Source organism: Monodon monoceros, unplaced genomic scaffold, assembly GCF_005190385.1.
Source record: "Monodon monoceros isolate NGI ecotype Baffin Bay Population unplaced genomic scaffold, NGI_Narwhal_1 Super_Scaffold_18, whole genome shotgun sequence".
NCBI lineage: Eukaryota > Metazoa > Chordata > Mammalia > Artiodactyla > Monodontidae > Monodon > Monodon monoceros.
In genome coordinates, this window is record NW_021703774.1 from 123,676,632 (window position 1) to 123,692,613 (window position 15,982).

Below are 15,982 nucleotides of genomic sequence, written 5' to 3' on the forward strand. Positions count from 1 at the left end.
TTTCTAGCTTTTTTTCACCTTAATTTCTACATGATGTAGGAATCAGAAAAAATGGATTGAAGAACACTTGCTCAAATAGGTCACACAAATAGTAACTTCTGTGATCCTTTTTTCTGTCTTCAGTCCCATCATTCATTCATTACTCACTCAAGTTAATTAACACATCCGGCACTGGGATAATCTTTCCTTACCACTCCAACCCACACTAATGTCTCTCTCTTCTAAACGTCTCTTTGGAAACCCATAAATAGATCAATTCTGGCTGAAGCCCAGAATCCTTGGGTAGCACAGTCCAAGTTCATTTGAATACTTCATTCTTCCCAACTGAAACTCTAAATATAGAGATTTTCCCTTATTTTAATCCACAAGGAGGTTAGCTCTTTTTAAGTTTGCCCCAGGCATCCCAAACTAGACAACTTTAAACAAACTAAACAAACAAAACACCAGGAAGCCTCAAAAGTATTAACTAATTAAGTAAACAATCATGACTTGAAAAGTGCAGAAAGGCCACTCAATTTGATATTTTGGGCTATTCTGCTTCCAAATAAAAGACGGCTTATGCCCTAAATTAAAAATCAGACCTATGAAAAAGAACACTAAAAAACCTCAATGGAGATTTTAAGAGAAATATCAGGTCACCTATCTCAACAAGAATGACATCATCTCTTCTATATAAATGATTTGCCCTGATCAATTCTATATAACATTTTGATAAATCTTCCTAATAAGTCAACTGCTTTGCAACAGCTTAAAATTCTTCAATTTAACCATGTGATTAACTACACAATGTTATACAATTTTATATTTAAAGACTACATCAATATATTATCTTTAGACTCATTTTAGAAATTAATTATGGATAGTTATACCAAAGCCCAAATCTGTCTCTTCACACAATATACTCGAGTTGTAAATATCGACATTAATATGGGATGGAAAAACTTGTAATCTAACTTATTAAACAAAATTTACTTAACAAATACCAAAGCTTCCACAACTGCTTTCTCAAGTATATTAAAAAAAAAAAAAATCACATGTGATACTTTTTATAGTGTAGCTAACAAAAGTGTAATTTGTAGTGGTTCAGAAATTTGGAATTCTAATCTTGCTGAGTACTGGCTTGCTCAACAAAGTCCAATTTTTTCTATACCATTATTTTATTTATAAAAAGGTAAATTATTTTTCTTACCTGGATGTATTAAGGGAAAGTCTAAACATTCATATGTCACAAAAAGACTTACTTCAATTTTATCAATATTTATACTTAGTAAAAGAATAATTACACTTGGCTTTTTAAGTATTTATTTATCTAAGTTTTGGGAAAATATGGCTCTAACTACCTTTTTCCAGTCTTCTGATGGTATATAATCTTCATCTTCTTCAGATTCTTCTTCTATTTCACTATCTAGAATAAGTAAGACAATAGTACTATAAAATGATTGCTTATCCTATCCATTCTTATATCTACCATCAAATATTTAAATATGCCAAAAGGTATTTGCAGAGGTAGGTCAAGATATTTTTAATCAAATAATACCCTGTCAGTTAAAACAAAAAAAACAAAACTCATAAACCTTCTAGAACAATCTTCTTAGACAACTGTATTTTCATAAAATGATTTCCTACAAAAAATTTTAAGAAAAAATCTGATTCAGAGTCAAGATAATCTGTTTCTAAGCCTAATTCTCCTTCCAACAGCTTGGAGACAGAATAAATTATATGATCTCAGTTTCTTCCCTTATGAAATAAGAATTGGGGCAAAACAGTGGTTTCTGAACAGTGCTCCTTAAAGCACTGACAACTCTGTAGCACCACTTTGGGGGGAGCGCATGAAGAGAGGGTATGTATGTCTTCCCAACTCCTGTTTTATTCAGAGCAGGCAAGCTGCTATTTGTTTACATTTTGGACTAAGAATGTATTTACATAAAGGGGTGGGAAATCTGAAAACCATGAGACTGTCAGCATCTTCTCAACTCTAAAATGGCACACAAAATTCAAAAGGGTAATACTGCACACAGAAATTAATTCTTCCTATGGAAAAGCTAAGATAGGCAGTATATTTGTAGCTTCAATGCAAACACCATAACTAAAATACCAGATGTGAATTATGAAATATTATTTTAAGAGGCAGTCACTTAGTATCCCACTTTTGAGCAAACTTTGGCAATGGATCTGCTCCTGGCTTAACTAAGGGAAAAATACCACATTTCCCCCAAACAATTATCTCAGTAACTAATCTCTCTGTGCATTGATATACTTTTCAGTTGGACCATATCTATGATCAAAGTTCACAATAAAATTATTATTAGCAGCCCTACATTCACTTCTAAACAAACTGTGTAACAGAAGTCACTCATACAAAGAAGTAGCCATGTTTAATCAGTTATTACTTTACCACATTTCATGAGAGGTTATTGTTCTTCAACTATTTTCCTTTTTCAAGTATAGAAATTTAGACCACATATTTAAACTAATAACACTAATGTTTAACTTTTTCTTATCTTACTTCCAGAGTAAAGATTCCTGCTTAGAATGAAATATTATGGAGCAGATGAAACAAGCAATTACTCAAGATACATATATTAAATGTTGTCTTGACTACTGGTCATCTCTGACTAGATCCTAACTGTAGAAAAATTAGGAGAGTTCTTTGTATAACATATTCCTACCTCAAGAGTCAACCACTTTTTGGACTTGGGAGCCATTGATTAGAGAAAGCAATGCTTATGAATATATCAAGGCTGAGGAGGCAAAGAAAGCAGAAAATGGAAAACTGAGGAAAAGACTAGGAGAAATAAAAAAGATGACCATGAAACAATCTAAAGAACAGTCAAGAGGGAAAAAAAGGAACACACTCAGAATTGGGCATCATAGTGACACAGTAATTACTGTAGTATATTCATGGACAAGAGGGCCCCAGTACTGCTAAACTAATAATCTAGAACAAAATCCCATTACTGATGAGCAAGATTTCAAAATCAATGAATTCAAACAGAGCAGTGAAAAAAAACACTAAAATTTTAGGCATATATTAAGCAGTAAAAATCATATCCAAAAAATAGTAATTAATAACACTTACTTGTATCAAAATATTTACATCGACGTGGACGGATTATTTCCTGGGCATCTTGAGAAGCAACAGATTGTGATGGATCATCATTGGAAGACTGAGTTTCATCCTCTTGACCTGAGGAATCTTTTATATTCTCTTCCTGTGGAATAATAAATTAAATCTCTAAGATAAAAAGAAGATTGTTGCAGATGAAAGGTCATAGTACTCCATATACAACTGGAAGGCTAAAATAAATATACTAAATGGTGTCTTGGGTTGGATCCTAGAACAGGAAGAAGAACATCAGTGGAAAATCTCGTGAAATCTGAATTGTCTGTAGTTTAATTAATAGTATGGTACCACTGTTGATTTCTTAGTTTTAATAAATAGACCATGGTTACACAGATGCTAACATTAGGGGAAGCTGAGTGAAGAATATGCAGAAAGTCTGTACTATCTTTGAGCCTCTTCTGTAAATCTAAAATTATTTCAAAACAAAATAAAAGTGAATACAGAACTGCCAATTAGCCTTTATTACTTAAAAAAAATAGCATTTTTTAAAAAGTTCATACAAATTTATTTAGACTAGGCATTGATAAGAAATCTGGAATGACACAGAGAAAACTATTACTTCTCTGTATTAGACTACAGGGGACTTCCAATTTGTATTACGTATATCTATATATTAACTTTTTAACATTTAAATGTATTACTTTTAAAGTCAGTAAAAACAGATGACAAAAATAAGCAGTCAAAATGAATGTATTAATAAACTTTAACTTCAAGAGGAATAAAAATATATGTGTATAACCTTACTTTATTTTCCCCACTACAGCCACTGTTATCATCATTATCAGCATCTTCATCATCTTCACCTTCTTCCTCCTCCTCCTCCTCCTCATCTTCCTCAGGTAGTCGAATAGTACTATCATAACCGTACAGGCTGAGAAGTTCATGAATTGGCATGTCGCCTTCCTAAATAGAACAAAATAAAAAGTTAATTTCTGAATAGGTGATATTTCATATTCCTATAATTCACAAATCTGTTGAGTATACTCTTAGAGCTGTTATGAATTCTCAAATCATAAAAGGTAAAACTGAATATAATTCTGAAACCTAAGAAAATCCTAGGCTTTTACTATTCTTTTCTGCATCAATTCAGTGAATGTACACCAATGTTCAGTTAACACTACGTATGGATGCTCACACTTAGTAAGCGTACCATACATAATTTGGGAGTGGGGAAATAGAATAATCAGAAAATAGACTGTAAACTAAGTTAACAAACCCAGAAAGGGGAATGAAATTCATAGCCCAGCCCAAATAAATTAAAACAGCAATGACATACATGAATGATACTGGATTACATTAGCTATATATTCTTTTCTAGGTTTATGTATAATTGCATATAAAATCCTTTCATGGAATCCTTACTATCCATCTTACAAAACTGTTGTATTATCTCCATTTCATAGATGAGGAAATTGAGGCTGGCAGATTAAGCAATTTCTCCAAAAACCACACAAGTTACAAGTAGTGAAGCCAGATTTCAAGTCTAATTACAAAAGCCCATACTCTTATCATATATATACCAGGCTGCCTCAGCCAGGGACCTGGACCTTCCCCAATCATCACAAAAAACATACCCTCCTCAAGGTGAAATGAAGAAATATCCGTATGTAATGAAATGAAATCAGCTTTCTGCAGAAGGTACTCACTCTAATCAATAATCAAGCATTATAAAGTATCAGGGAAACATGACAGAATTGATTATAAAAAGGAAATTTTACACAGACGCACACATACACACTCTGAAGAAAAATTTAACTGAGTCAGTCAGTTTAGAACCTAGAACAAGGATAATCATGAAACAAGACTTTTGTATTTCTCCAGCAGTCTTGCAGCCTCATTCATGGATAGAAGTAAGTCTAGCCCGTGTGTTAAATACACTGTTATAGTGGGCATGAATACGTGAGACTGGACGATATAACCTGGTGACGCTAAATACTTAGATCATACAGTTAACCCCCATCACTCAGAATTCGTGTGTAAAAAGCAACTAATGATTATAATTTGAAAACATTTTCTTATAGAAAGAAATAGGAAGAAAATACTGTTTAACACTTCTATTTCATACTGTAAATGGATATTCTAGTTATAAATCAGCCTGTGAATCAGTTTCTGAAACAGAAATCAATGACAAGCTGGCATACTTAATTGACATCTCGTATTGTGATTCTCAAGGTGCAATAACACAGACAGTGCTTGAAGTGTTCAAGGATCTAGTCCCTGCAGATATCTGGTCCAGTACCAAGCATCTGGTACAGGAGACAGAAATTTGGGAATTAGGAGTCAGGATTTAAGAAAACAGAACTTCAGAATCAAGAAAGAAGTAAAATGAGAAAAAGATATAGAAAAGGTGGGTTATATAAACAATCATAACATATAGCTTCCATAAAGTGTCTTCTATATGCCAGGCATTTGTGATAAGTGCTCTAATTCCACTATCTTATTCTTTTCTTAACAAAAGCAGAGTGAGAATATTATACTATCTTATTTGATCTTTAAAAGTACCAGATGACAGTGCTACCTTTATATATGTAAATAAGAAAACCAAGCAGAGAGAAACATCATGCACTGACAGAGACTTTACTATAATACCTAGACCTCCTAAGCCCAGCTCATACTTTCCACAAACTTTTGCACAACGAATGAGAAGCAGGTTTAACAATGAAGTCACTTCTATGACCAAGCCACTGAAGTCACTATTATGAATAAGGGCCAAACCAGGAAAAACACTTTAGTGTAGGTTTGCAACTAACATTTACATGGTCCTTGAGAATTCATAAACAGCCTGTTTCATAATATTTATTTCATCTTTAAGACTACCTTAATATGCTACTACTACCTCTAATTTTTACAACTGAGTTAACTGATACTTTGAGAGATCACAAAAAAGAGGTATGATTACCAATCAAATAAATGTCTTCAAGTTCTCTACCTTTGGTCTGTCTTATTCAAGGGCAAGAGAATCACCTTGAGACCTTATTTAAACAGACTGCTGAACCCCCCCAAAGTTTCTGATCTAGTAAGGCTGAAGTGGGGCCTGAGTATCTGCATTTTTTAAAGTACCAGGTGATATTGATGCTGCTGGTATGAGACCACCTGGAAAACCACTTAGCTCACAGTTCTAGGATAAGATAACTGCAAATCAGCCTTTCCAGTGGGAGGTAATAAAGTGCGATCATTATCTTTAATAAAGCTTATCATTAACAGCTGATAGCTAAGTTACATGTCAAAAGGGTAAGTGATACACCAACTGCATGAAAAGATTTTTTTTTTTTTTTTTAACCATTTTCAGGTAAGTGGAATATCTGACTTCCATGGTGAGGTCAAGATTTTTGCCTCTTGGATACACATCTGAGAAGTGTGACTTGCTTTATAAAAATTCATTTCTCAAAGAAAAATTTAGCAACACCTCCAATATTGACTAAGCAGAGAACAGAGTAGAGTCAGAAGCGGCTGATCATAGTGCATTTGGAAGAGAAGTGCTTGAATCTGAAAAACAGTAACAGAACTGGAAGAGAGAAAAGTCAGAGGAAATGACAACTGTGCAAGCGTAGAAACAAACAATGAATAAGCAGGTTATCCTGATTAGAATAGAGGGTATCTGTTGTAACCAAAAAAAGTTAGGGCTGGTATTTTTACCTACTTTCTCTAGTTTTACTTAGTTTCTAAAGGGATCTGTTATACTCTACTTTTGATTCATTTGAGAGTAGCTGTTGAACAGTGACTGACCCTATGCAACATCTTAGGGAAAATTATGCACACAACAAAATATTCAAGATGGACTTAGGCAGGGAGAAATTTAGTTTGCTAAGTTGGAATCCACTGTTATTCATATGAGTATAATCAGAGCCTAAACCAAATTAGTGGTTGTGGTACAGAAAGAACTCAAGAGACCCTGCAGAAGGAATCAACAGATTTAACCATGGGTTAAGAGTGATCAAGAGGTCCTTGTGACACTGAATCTCTGGCTCCAGACATTCCTTGGACCCAGATACATATTCGTATGACACCGAAAAAATAATAAAACAATAAAGTGCTTAAGAAGTTCTAACAAACTTCTAAAAAGTTTATTTTCAGTCAAAGTTGGTTTTAGGTGGGTTTTATCATGTGTAAACAAAATATCCTTGCCTATTCCATCAAGAAAATTCTTAATATTGAAAACAAAGACTATATAGTGGTATTATGCTTTTCTTTGGAATTGACTTTTAATTTCTGTTACCCAATATCAAGTTAGTAAGCAACAATCATGACCCACATAGTATGAAAAATATCTTACTTGATCTAAGGTATAAAGTGATGCCCTTACAGAAAACACTGGGCTACAACTACAATAAAACCTCAAATTAACTTTGCTGAGGAATCCCCAGTTTTAAATTCAAGTATCGTATCTTGTCTGCTACCCAATCCTTTCTTTCTACTTCTACACGCATCTTTTTCCAGAAGTGTTCTTTCCTCCATTCCAAGCATGTATTTTGATTGAAAGCTTACCTCATGGACCTCATAGTATCTAACCCAATTAGAATCACTGTACTCCCTGGCCATGCATTTCGAATGGGCACATGACCCAAGGTGGACCATAATTTGTTTCCAGAATTTTACCAATAGCAGCTAAAGAATATAGGCTGTATCTCAAGTAATAAATCTAGGAGCCTGAAAACTGACAAGATGTGAAGAAAATTAGTCTGAAAAAGGACACCACCATGTAAAAAAGCAGAAACAGAAAATATGTTCTGTTGGCACTTGAGTCCATGAGGTCTAGATATCCCCCTGCCCTTAATGAAATTAACATGAGCCTTACAACTAAATCTTCATTTTGCCTAAGCTAGTTCAAGATGGATTCCTGTTATTTGTCCCCAAATATTTGATATAAAAAGTAATGCTGGGCTTCCCTGGCAGCGCAGTGGTTAAGAAATCCGCCTGCCAATGCAGGCAACATGGGTTCGAGCCCTGGTCCGGGAAGACCCCACATGCCGCAGAGCAACTAAGCCCGTGCGCCACAACTACTGAGCCTGCGCTCTAGAGCCCGCGCTGAGCCCGTGTGCTACAACTACTGAAGTCCGTGCGCCTAGAGCCCATGCTCTACAACAAGAGAAGCCACCGTGATGAGAGGCCCGCACACCACAACGAAGAGTAGCCCCGACTCGCCACAACTAGAGAAAGCCTGTGCACGCCAGTGAAGACCCAATGCAGCCAAAAAAAAAAAAGAGGAAAACCTCAAAAAAAAAAAAAGTAATGCTATCCCGTAAAGCAAATGTTCTTTGCTATTTCCTTCTGAAAAAAGACTAAAAGATGAATAAAATGTGGCTGACAGTACATTATACTAGGGCCCATCAGTCACCTGTTCCAGAGACTTTCTCATTAGCTTATATTGTCGAAGTCTATGTTCTACCAGGTACTAAGGGGCTTTCCCCAAATTGAAACATCACAATAAAGTGTCAAGAGTGTTTTGTTCCCATTCATACAAGAGTTGAGAAATGGAAGGAGCAGATGAAAGAAAATTATGAGTCAATTACAGTGGTTCTCCACTGTTCGGGTGTTACAGATTTCTTTGAGAATTTTATGAATAACTATTAAGATTTATCGAGTGATTATCATGTACCAGACACTGTGTTCAATGTTTTACATATATCATCCTTGTAATAACACTGAAGCTTAATAATGTTAAGTAACTAGCCCAAAGTTACACACTGAGTAAGTAGTACAGTCTGACTCACTGCTTTACAGTGCCCTTACATACATATGCATATACACTCCCTTCCTCAAAACCTGATCCTAGGTTAAGTGTACATCATCCTGATGGAGAGTGAAATACAATATGCTGGGTTGATAGACTATAAGAAGTAAGGGAAAGTAAGGAAAGAAGCTGATAGACTATAAGAAGGAAAATGGACACAGTACAAGACGAATAAAAATCAGCCATGTGGACTATACCTACATATTGTGCTTTAAAATATAAGTTGTCTAAGCACTGTTAACAAAAAGAGGGACAATCATGCCTATATAAGCTCACCGGAGACGAGGTGGAAAGAATATAGACTTTTTCAAAGACAAACATTATATCTGAAATTAAATCTGTCCTTAAACTTCACAACAATAGGGTAACATTACCAATCACCACCACCAGCATTATAAGGTTGGAGTGGTATCCGTCTCCTAGCTGCACAGGAGGTGGCTCCCTCTCCCTCACACCAGGGGATTAGTCATTTAGTAATGACTGCACGTGGTACCAGGTGTTGGCCAATGAAGGGCCATTTGGTGGATGGACATAGTACTCTTTGTATACCTGTTGTGACTTACCAGTAAATACTTACTAAGTTGGGGGAAAGAAGGAAAGAGACTGATTTTCAGCCAGGAAGGCTTAAGAGACCACATCCAGATTGGACAAGAGTGCTGGTTCCTAAGGTAACCAACCTCTTGGGGCTGGGGCTTCACTACAGAATAAACAATGAAGAGATGAAGGCAGTGAACTCTTCTTTATAATCTCCATGCTGGAGTTTCTTTTTTTATCTGTATAATTCATGTGGTGTGTACACTTAAAAAAAACCTCAATCTCTCACATTTTAATCTTTATTCTCTAGCTCTGGAGATCCACTGGGTGAAACGTGTCTAGCACTTTAAAGTGTTAATTATTAACACTGTTATAATGTGATCTTCAAAACTATAAATACATAAAGATATAGCTGATCCTGATCCCTCTTCTCCCAAATAGACTGCTACTGTTAAGTGAGACCATGGGTTTTAAGAGTGCATTTGAAAAACAGAGTTAAACCTGCATATTGCCATTCCCAGCAAACCAAAGTTTACTATGGGAATGATTCTGACACTTCTAAGATCACTAATAAATTCTAACCTGTACATCTAATTCTCTTAAAACATTTAAATGCTGAACTTACCTAAAATACTTTATATTGATAAGATTCATGCATACAAACATAATACACATAAAAGCTAGTTTACACTGAAATTTTAGAATTCATATTGAATGAACTTAAAACTACAGGTTATTGCAGTTACTGATAACTCCTGAATGAATCAACTGTCAAAATTTTGCCCCAATTACATCAAAGGTCCATTTCATGCAACCAAAATGCCAGGCATAAACTACCTTACCAATTCCTGACACAACTATGATGTTTCACTTCTATAGAAGCAAATTAGTAATCAATGACAAAATCATGCTCACCTTTTTAATAAAAACAAAAACCAGTTTGGTTTGGACCTAAAGAGTTTACAACTATAGGAAATCCAATACATTGGCCGTGTAGCTTAGCTCTAGGCTACAGATGAAAGCACTGGTGATTATGTGCTACTTACACCTAAGCCTTAATTACTTTGGGAAAAGTTATAAGTACTCTCTGAGAAGGTTTAAGACTGTCTGGTTGAAAAGAATGATAAAAGATTGGTTCCCCTGTCTTTCTCTCCCTTTGTATATTTTAATTACTTTTTCCTAAAAAAGGGTCATTTGAAAGCAAATTTTGGGGGATTGTAAGGGACTGGGGAAGGAGGTAGAATAAAGGAGAAAATAGGAAAAGACCATAACACAACCAAAATTTTAGTGAAGCCCATTAGTAATTTTGTACTAATTAAATACAGTAGCCCATTTTCTGAAATAAAATAATCATTCCACTTCATAACCTATTTTCACCTGTACTTGATTATCTCTTCTTGAGTAATTACTTACTCAATTGCTTGACTAACACAGAATGTGAAAAAATGGAAAATATAAGATTTTCTTCCTTTACCCTTTATCCCATGGATGGGTTATTCAGAAAAAAGAAAATATATCTAAAGTGGTAAGTTTCTGTGAAATACAGGCAAATAACTAAAAATAACTGCATTTCCACTTCACGAATATATGAAGCCACTGTGACTGATTGTTAAATCAATCATTTCCTCTGATGTTCACCTAGGTTCTGAATCATCCAAGCAAATTATCCCAGTTTTTGAATGGCTTTCCAGCCTCTTATAAAGAATAGTTCTGACTCCAGATTCCTCGTGTTCTTTTTAACTCATCCTTGAAAGCTTTTATAACAGCTCTACACCATTACCACTAAGATCAATTCTGTTGTCTGGCTTAATATTGAATTGCTTAGGTATTATAGATTAAGCCAGTTTTAATCACTAAATGATTCAAAATGGGATCACCTGACAAGATTTGACTTAATAATACTACTTTTCCAGCTCTTTAACTGTACACTTTAAAAAGTTCTAGGGCTTCCCTGGTGGCGCAGTGGTTGGGAGTCCGCCTGCTGATGCAGGGGACACGGGTTCGTGCCCCGGTCCGGGAAGATTCCACATGCCACAGAGCAGCTGGGCCCATAAGCCATGGCCGCTGAGCCGGGGCGTCCGGAGCCTGTGCTCCGCAACGGGAGAGGCCACAACAGTGAGAGGCCCGCGTACCGCAAAAAAAAAAAAAAAAAAGTTCTAAACTAAAATTCTGAAACATAATCTTTACTACTGTAAAAGTGGAAGAATTCATTTTTCGATGACATTATGTACTCCAAATGCTTAAAGGCTGGCATATGTCTTTTTTCTTACGTTCTTCTTGTCATGGAGTTCAGCAGATTGTATACATAATACCTTTCAATGATAGCATACCAAACTGATTTATTCATTCATTCAAAAACTCTGGGTGACCACTCTTGCTAGGTGCCATGAAATACATTGGTGAATAAAACAGACTATCCCTCCTCTCATGGAACTAAAGGATACAGACAAAAAAGTTAAACAAACATATAATTACAAATTGTGTTAGGTATAAAGAAAGCATTGAATGGGGTACAGTGGTTTATAAAAGCTGATTAGGGGCCAGGAAAGGCCATTCTGAGGAGGGAATATTAAGCCCAGACTTGAGAGGATAAGGAGCCAGACGCAGAAAGCACATACAAGAGAGTGGGAATGAGCTGAAAAGCCTTGAAGTGTGAAAACAAACAGCACATCTAAGAACAAAAGCAACTAGTGTAGCTATACAACTAGTGTAATAAAGGGATAAAGGACCATATCATGTAGGTGGCCTTGCTGGCCAGGGAAAGGAGTCTGGATTTTCTTCTGGTGTAACAGGAAGCCACTGAAGAGTTTTTTAAATAGAAGGCTGATATAAATTGATTTATATTTTGAAAAGATCATCATAGTTGCTGTGGTAATATATTGGAGAGAAGAGTGGTAAAGGAGCACATGAAAAACCAGTTAGGAAGCTACTGTAATAGTCTAAGCTAAAAATGATGGTGACTTGGGCTTGAGGGTAGCAGCAGAGATGGAACAAGAGCCAGATAAGAGATATTTCTGGATAGAAATGATAGGTTTATTTAAGAATGGATATTGAGAATGAAGAAAGATGACTCCCTGGTTTCTGACTCAGGCAACAAGGTAAACAGTAGTACCATTTTCTACTGAGATGGAGAATACAGGGAAGAAACAGGCAGAGGAAGGAGAACATCAATCAATAATTCTGTTTAGACATTTAAAATGTAAAGATGTCTACTGAGATATCCAAACAGAAATGTCAAGCAGGTGGTTAGATAAACAAAACTGGAGACAGGGAATAGGTTAATGCTAGAAAAATAACTAAGAAATACTGAGCATACACAGACACCATGGGATTAAATGAGATCAACCACCTAGCTTAGCAGTGTCTAAACTTGGTGTGCACACTTGGTGAAGACGTAGATTTGAGCCCCCCCCGCCCCGCATTCTGATTCAGTGTGCCTGGGAGAGAGGCATACAAATGCACATTTCTTAGTGAGTCCATGAGTGATTCTGATGCAGCTGACCCTCATACTGTATTCTGAGGAGCACTGATCTACAGAGAGAAGAAAAACACAACCCAGAACTGAGAACTGGGAAATTTCAAATCTAATCCTTGAGGAAAGCAAGACGAGTCTACAAAAGACACTGAAGAGGAACAAGGAGATCGGGAAAACGACAGTGGGTGCTCTAAAATTCAAAAAAAAGAAGGGAATAGTAAATTGTGTTAATACCTCTGAGAGTTAAGTAGAGAAAAAAGCAACCAAAGGATATAACAATAAAATCACTGGTTATCTTGATAGGAAAGGGGCAGAGACAATCTAGAGCACTTTATGGAGTAAGCAGGAAATGAGGAAGACGATGACAACTCATAAGAAGTTTTGCTTCTGAAGGGGAGTAAATAAAAGGTGCAGTGATTGGGGGAAGGCAGAAGGTATGTAAGAGGAAATTTAGTACCCTTTTTTATATATCTTTGACCCAATATCTGTGATGTTTTACCAAAGTAACTACTGAATTCTAATTCACATAATAAAGTTCTTTTTAAAAAATTTCCAACTTTAAATTATCCCACCTATGACCACATAAAATTTTTCAGTATTGATTATATATAATACCACTTTCCCCAAAATAAAGTAGAGAACTAAAATTTAGTGTTTCCTCTCTCCACAAAAAAGTTATAACCACTTCATTCTCTAGCTCTTATTGTTATTTACCCTTGCAAGATCCTCTATTTCAGAACTGAAGTTTGTTTCTCCTTCCATCATTTCTTCCTCTTCTAATGTGCGTTCATCATCAAAATCATGAACCAGCATGTCAGCTGATGGATCAAATTCATGGTCATCTGATGTTGCTGAACCTCCTGGTAAAGAATATTGTAAACAGTTTGGTAAACCAAATTATGTGTATCTTATTAATATTAATTTAATGTATATGTTATCTGAAGCTGGATATGTCAAGTAAAAGTACGAGGGAAAAGCTATGCACAAAAGGCTATGCACGGGAAGTATTATTTGTTGTTTTCTAAAATTCTTGCCCTTACTTATCACCCCCCACAAAATATCTTCTTTAAGGATTATTTTTTACCCTGTTTCACTTCTATATATTTACAGTGACAACCGCAAAACGGGGAGGAGGTGGGGGTAATGTTTGAAGAGTACTGTAATCTTCCAACAAAACGTGAGTTGTAAATAATAAATGGTCATATCAAATAAGAATGATCTTTTGTGTGAGAAAAGTCAATTCGTAATCAATTGATTGATATTTAATAGAACCAATGAGTATGAATATACAGTCATGTGAAATACACAACCATCTGAATATAGTCTAATGAAAATACAGCTGAACTCAAATATTATTTTATCACATATCCATGAAAATATATTCTAATATAAAGGCAGTTGTCCTTAACTTAGTTGAAATAACTCAAAGATAGAGTATAAAAAGCAAAGTTTATTAAAATTGCATATAAAACTCTTATGAAAGGCATTAAAAATAATCCAGTAGGTAACTTGTATAAGCTAATCTATTTTTAGCCTCGTGGCTGGAGAATACTGTACTCAATAGGGTCAAAACTTGTAATAGGAGATAGCAAATTATCCCCACATTTGGCTATTGCCAAACCTGGACTTAAGTTTACAAAAGCATTGTTAACTAATAAACAAATGAGTTACTTAACACTAAAAAAAACAAAAACAATTAGCAATTTATTTTTATCAATTTAAAGTGTTAAAGGTTATATTACCTTTATATATACCTACCCTTCTATTTCACTCCATTAAGAAAACCAATAAGTAAAACAAAGAGATATAGAGGCTGATTTCTTGAAAAATCAGACAATTAGGAATAAGGGGCACCAAGACTCCAGGGTTCTTGTTACCTCACAATATTTTCTTATGTGCCAAATACTATGCTTAAGCACTTCACATACATTATCTCATTTAATCTTCAAACAATCCTATGAACAAAAAACAAAAACTTGAGGCTCAGAGAGTTTAAATAGCATGTTTAAACTCACAGAGCCAGTAGGTGCCAAGAACGGAATTTTAATCCTGGTTCTGCCAATTCCAATGCCTTTGCCTTCACTGTGCTTCAAGGCTCCTGTAAGCCCGAGTTTCAGAAGCAGTAGATATTCTGCCTCAAAGAATACCTGAAAAGAGCCTATGTTCACAAAGATGAGTAAACTGCAAGCTAGGTCAGATGGCAAAGCACTGAGAAGTCAGTATGCTCTCTGAGGAACGTAACAAAATATTGCTTTAAATATAAAATAACTAAATATATAATTGCTAAATCAAGTATTATCTTGTTATAATACAAATGAGTTATCAGAGTTTTAGAATGATTTATAAAATAAAAACACTTAAGAAATTATATTACTTTAATTTCTTCTGGAAATTAAGAAGAATGTGGCATAATTTTAGTAGGGGATCTTAGTACTAGGTGAGGGACCTTAGTACTAGGTGAGGGACTAGACACAAGGGTTCTGTAAGAGCAGTTTGAGAATCACTAATTTAGTTGTTGCTTCTTTGTCCCAATCATTCTTCCTTCTTTCTGAGTTTTCAATGGAAATGTCCCAAAACTTTTCGGTTCACACAGCAATCTTCTAGGACACTTAGTCGATAATTATGTATTCCTACAGATGTTGCTATATTTTTCTTCACCCTTGTTTTAGTTGACTTCTTTTTACCTTGTTCTCTGAGACCAACTAACCATCCTATTCCTTTCTGTTAATTACTAAGGCCCAAGATTAGGCTATCTCCTAGGGAAAAGAATCCCAAAAGTAAATTATTAGGGTTAGGGAGTCTGGTGCTTTGTGTAAGTATTTTGCTTCCGAGTTAAGGCTAATATCACTGTTTTGTCATAGAATTCCATCCTACTGCAAAATCACTAAAAAGTACCTTACATCTTTGCAAAGACTCAAAAGATAAATTCAGTTTTTAATACATCACGTGCACTCATTTAATCATTTTATTACCTTCCCTCCCCTAAATCCTCACCTCTAATGGCTACTAGATGTAACTGGTTTACATTGGTGGAGTCTATAGACAAACCATTTAGCCTGGTTCACATGACTACTATTATTAGCATCAATTCCAAAGTACAGATGTTACAAAGGACACA

At 35.3% G+C, this 15,982-nt stretch overlaps 1 protein-coding gene across 9 annotated transcripts in view; it reads right to left on the minus strand.

Annotated features, from left to right (window-relative positions):
- MIER1 (MIER1 transcriptional regulator) overlaps nt 1-15,982 on the minus strand; it is a 56,475-nt gene that overhangs the window by 25,053 nt on the left and 15,440 nt on the right. For all 9 annotated transcript variants that reach the window (XR_003794381.1, XM_029228004.1, XM_029228012.1 and 6 more), the window contains 4 exons: nt 13,579-13,724; nt 3,869-4,027; nt 3,080-3,212; nt 1,341-1,405 (listed from right to left, as the gene is read on the minus strand). Coding sequence is in view for 8 of the 9 variants with exons in the window: in XM_029228004.1 (XP_029083837.1) it covers nt 1,341-1,405; nt 3,080-3,212; nt 3,869-4,027; nt 13,579-13,724 (503 nt within the window). In the remaining variant the exon portion in view is untranslated. The remainder of the gene's footprint in view (nt 1-1,340; nt 1,406-3,079; nt 3,213-3,868; nt 4,028-13,578; nt 13,725-15,982) is intronic.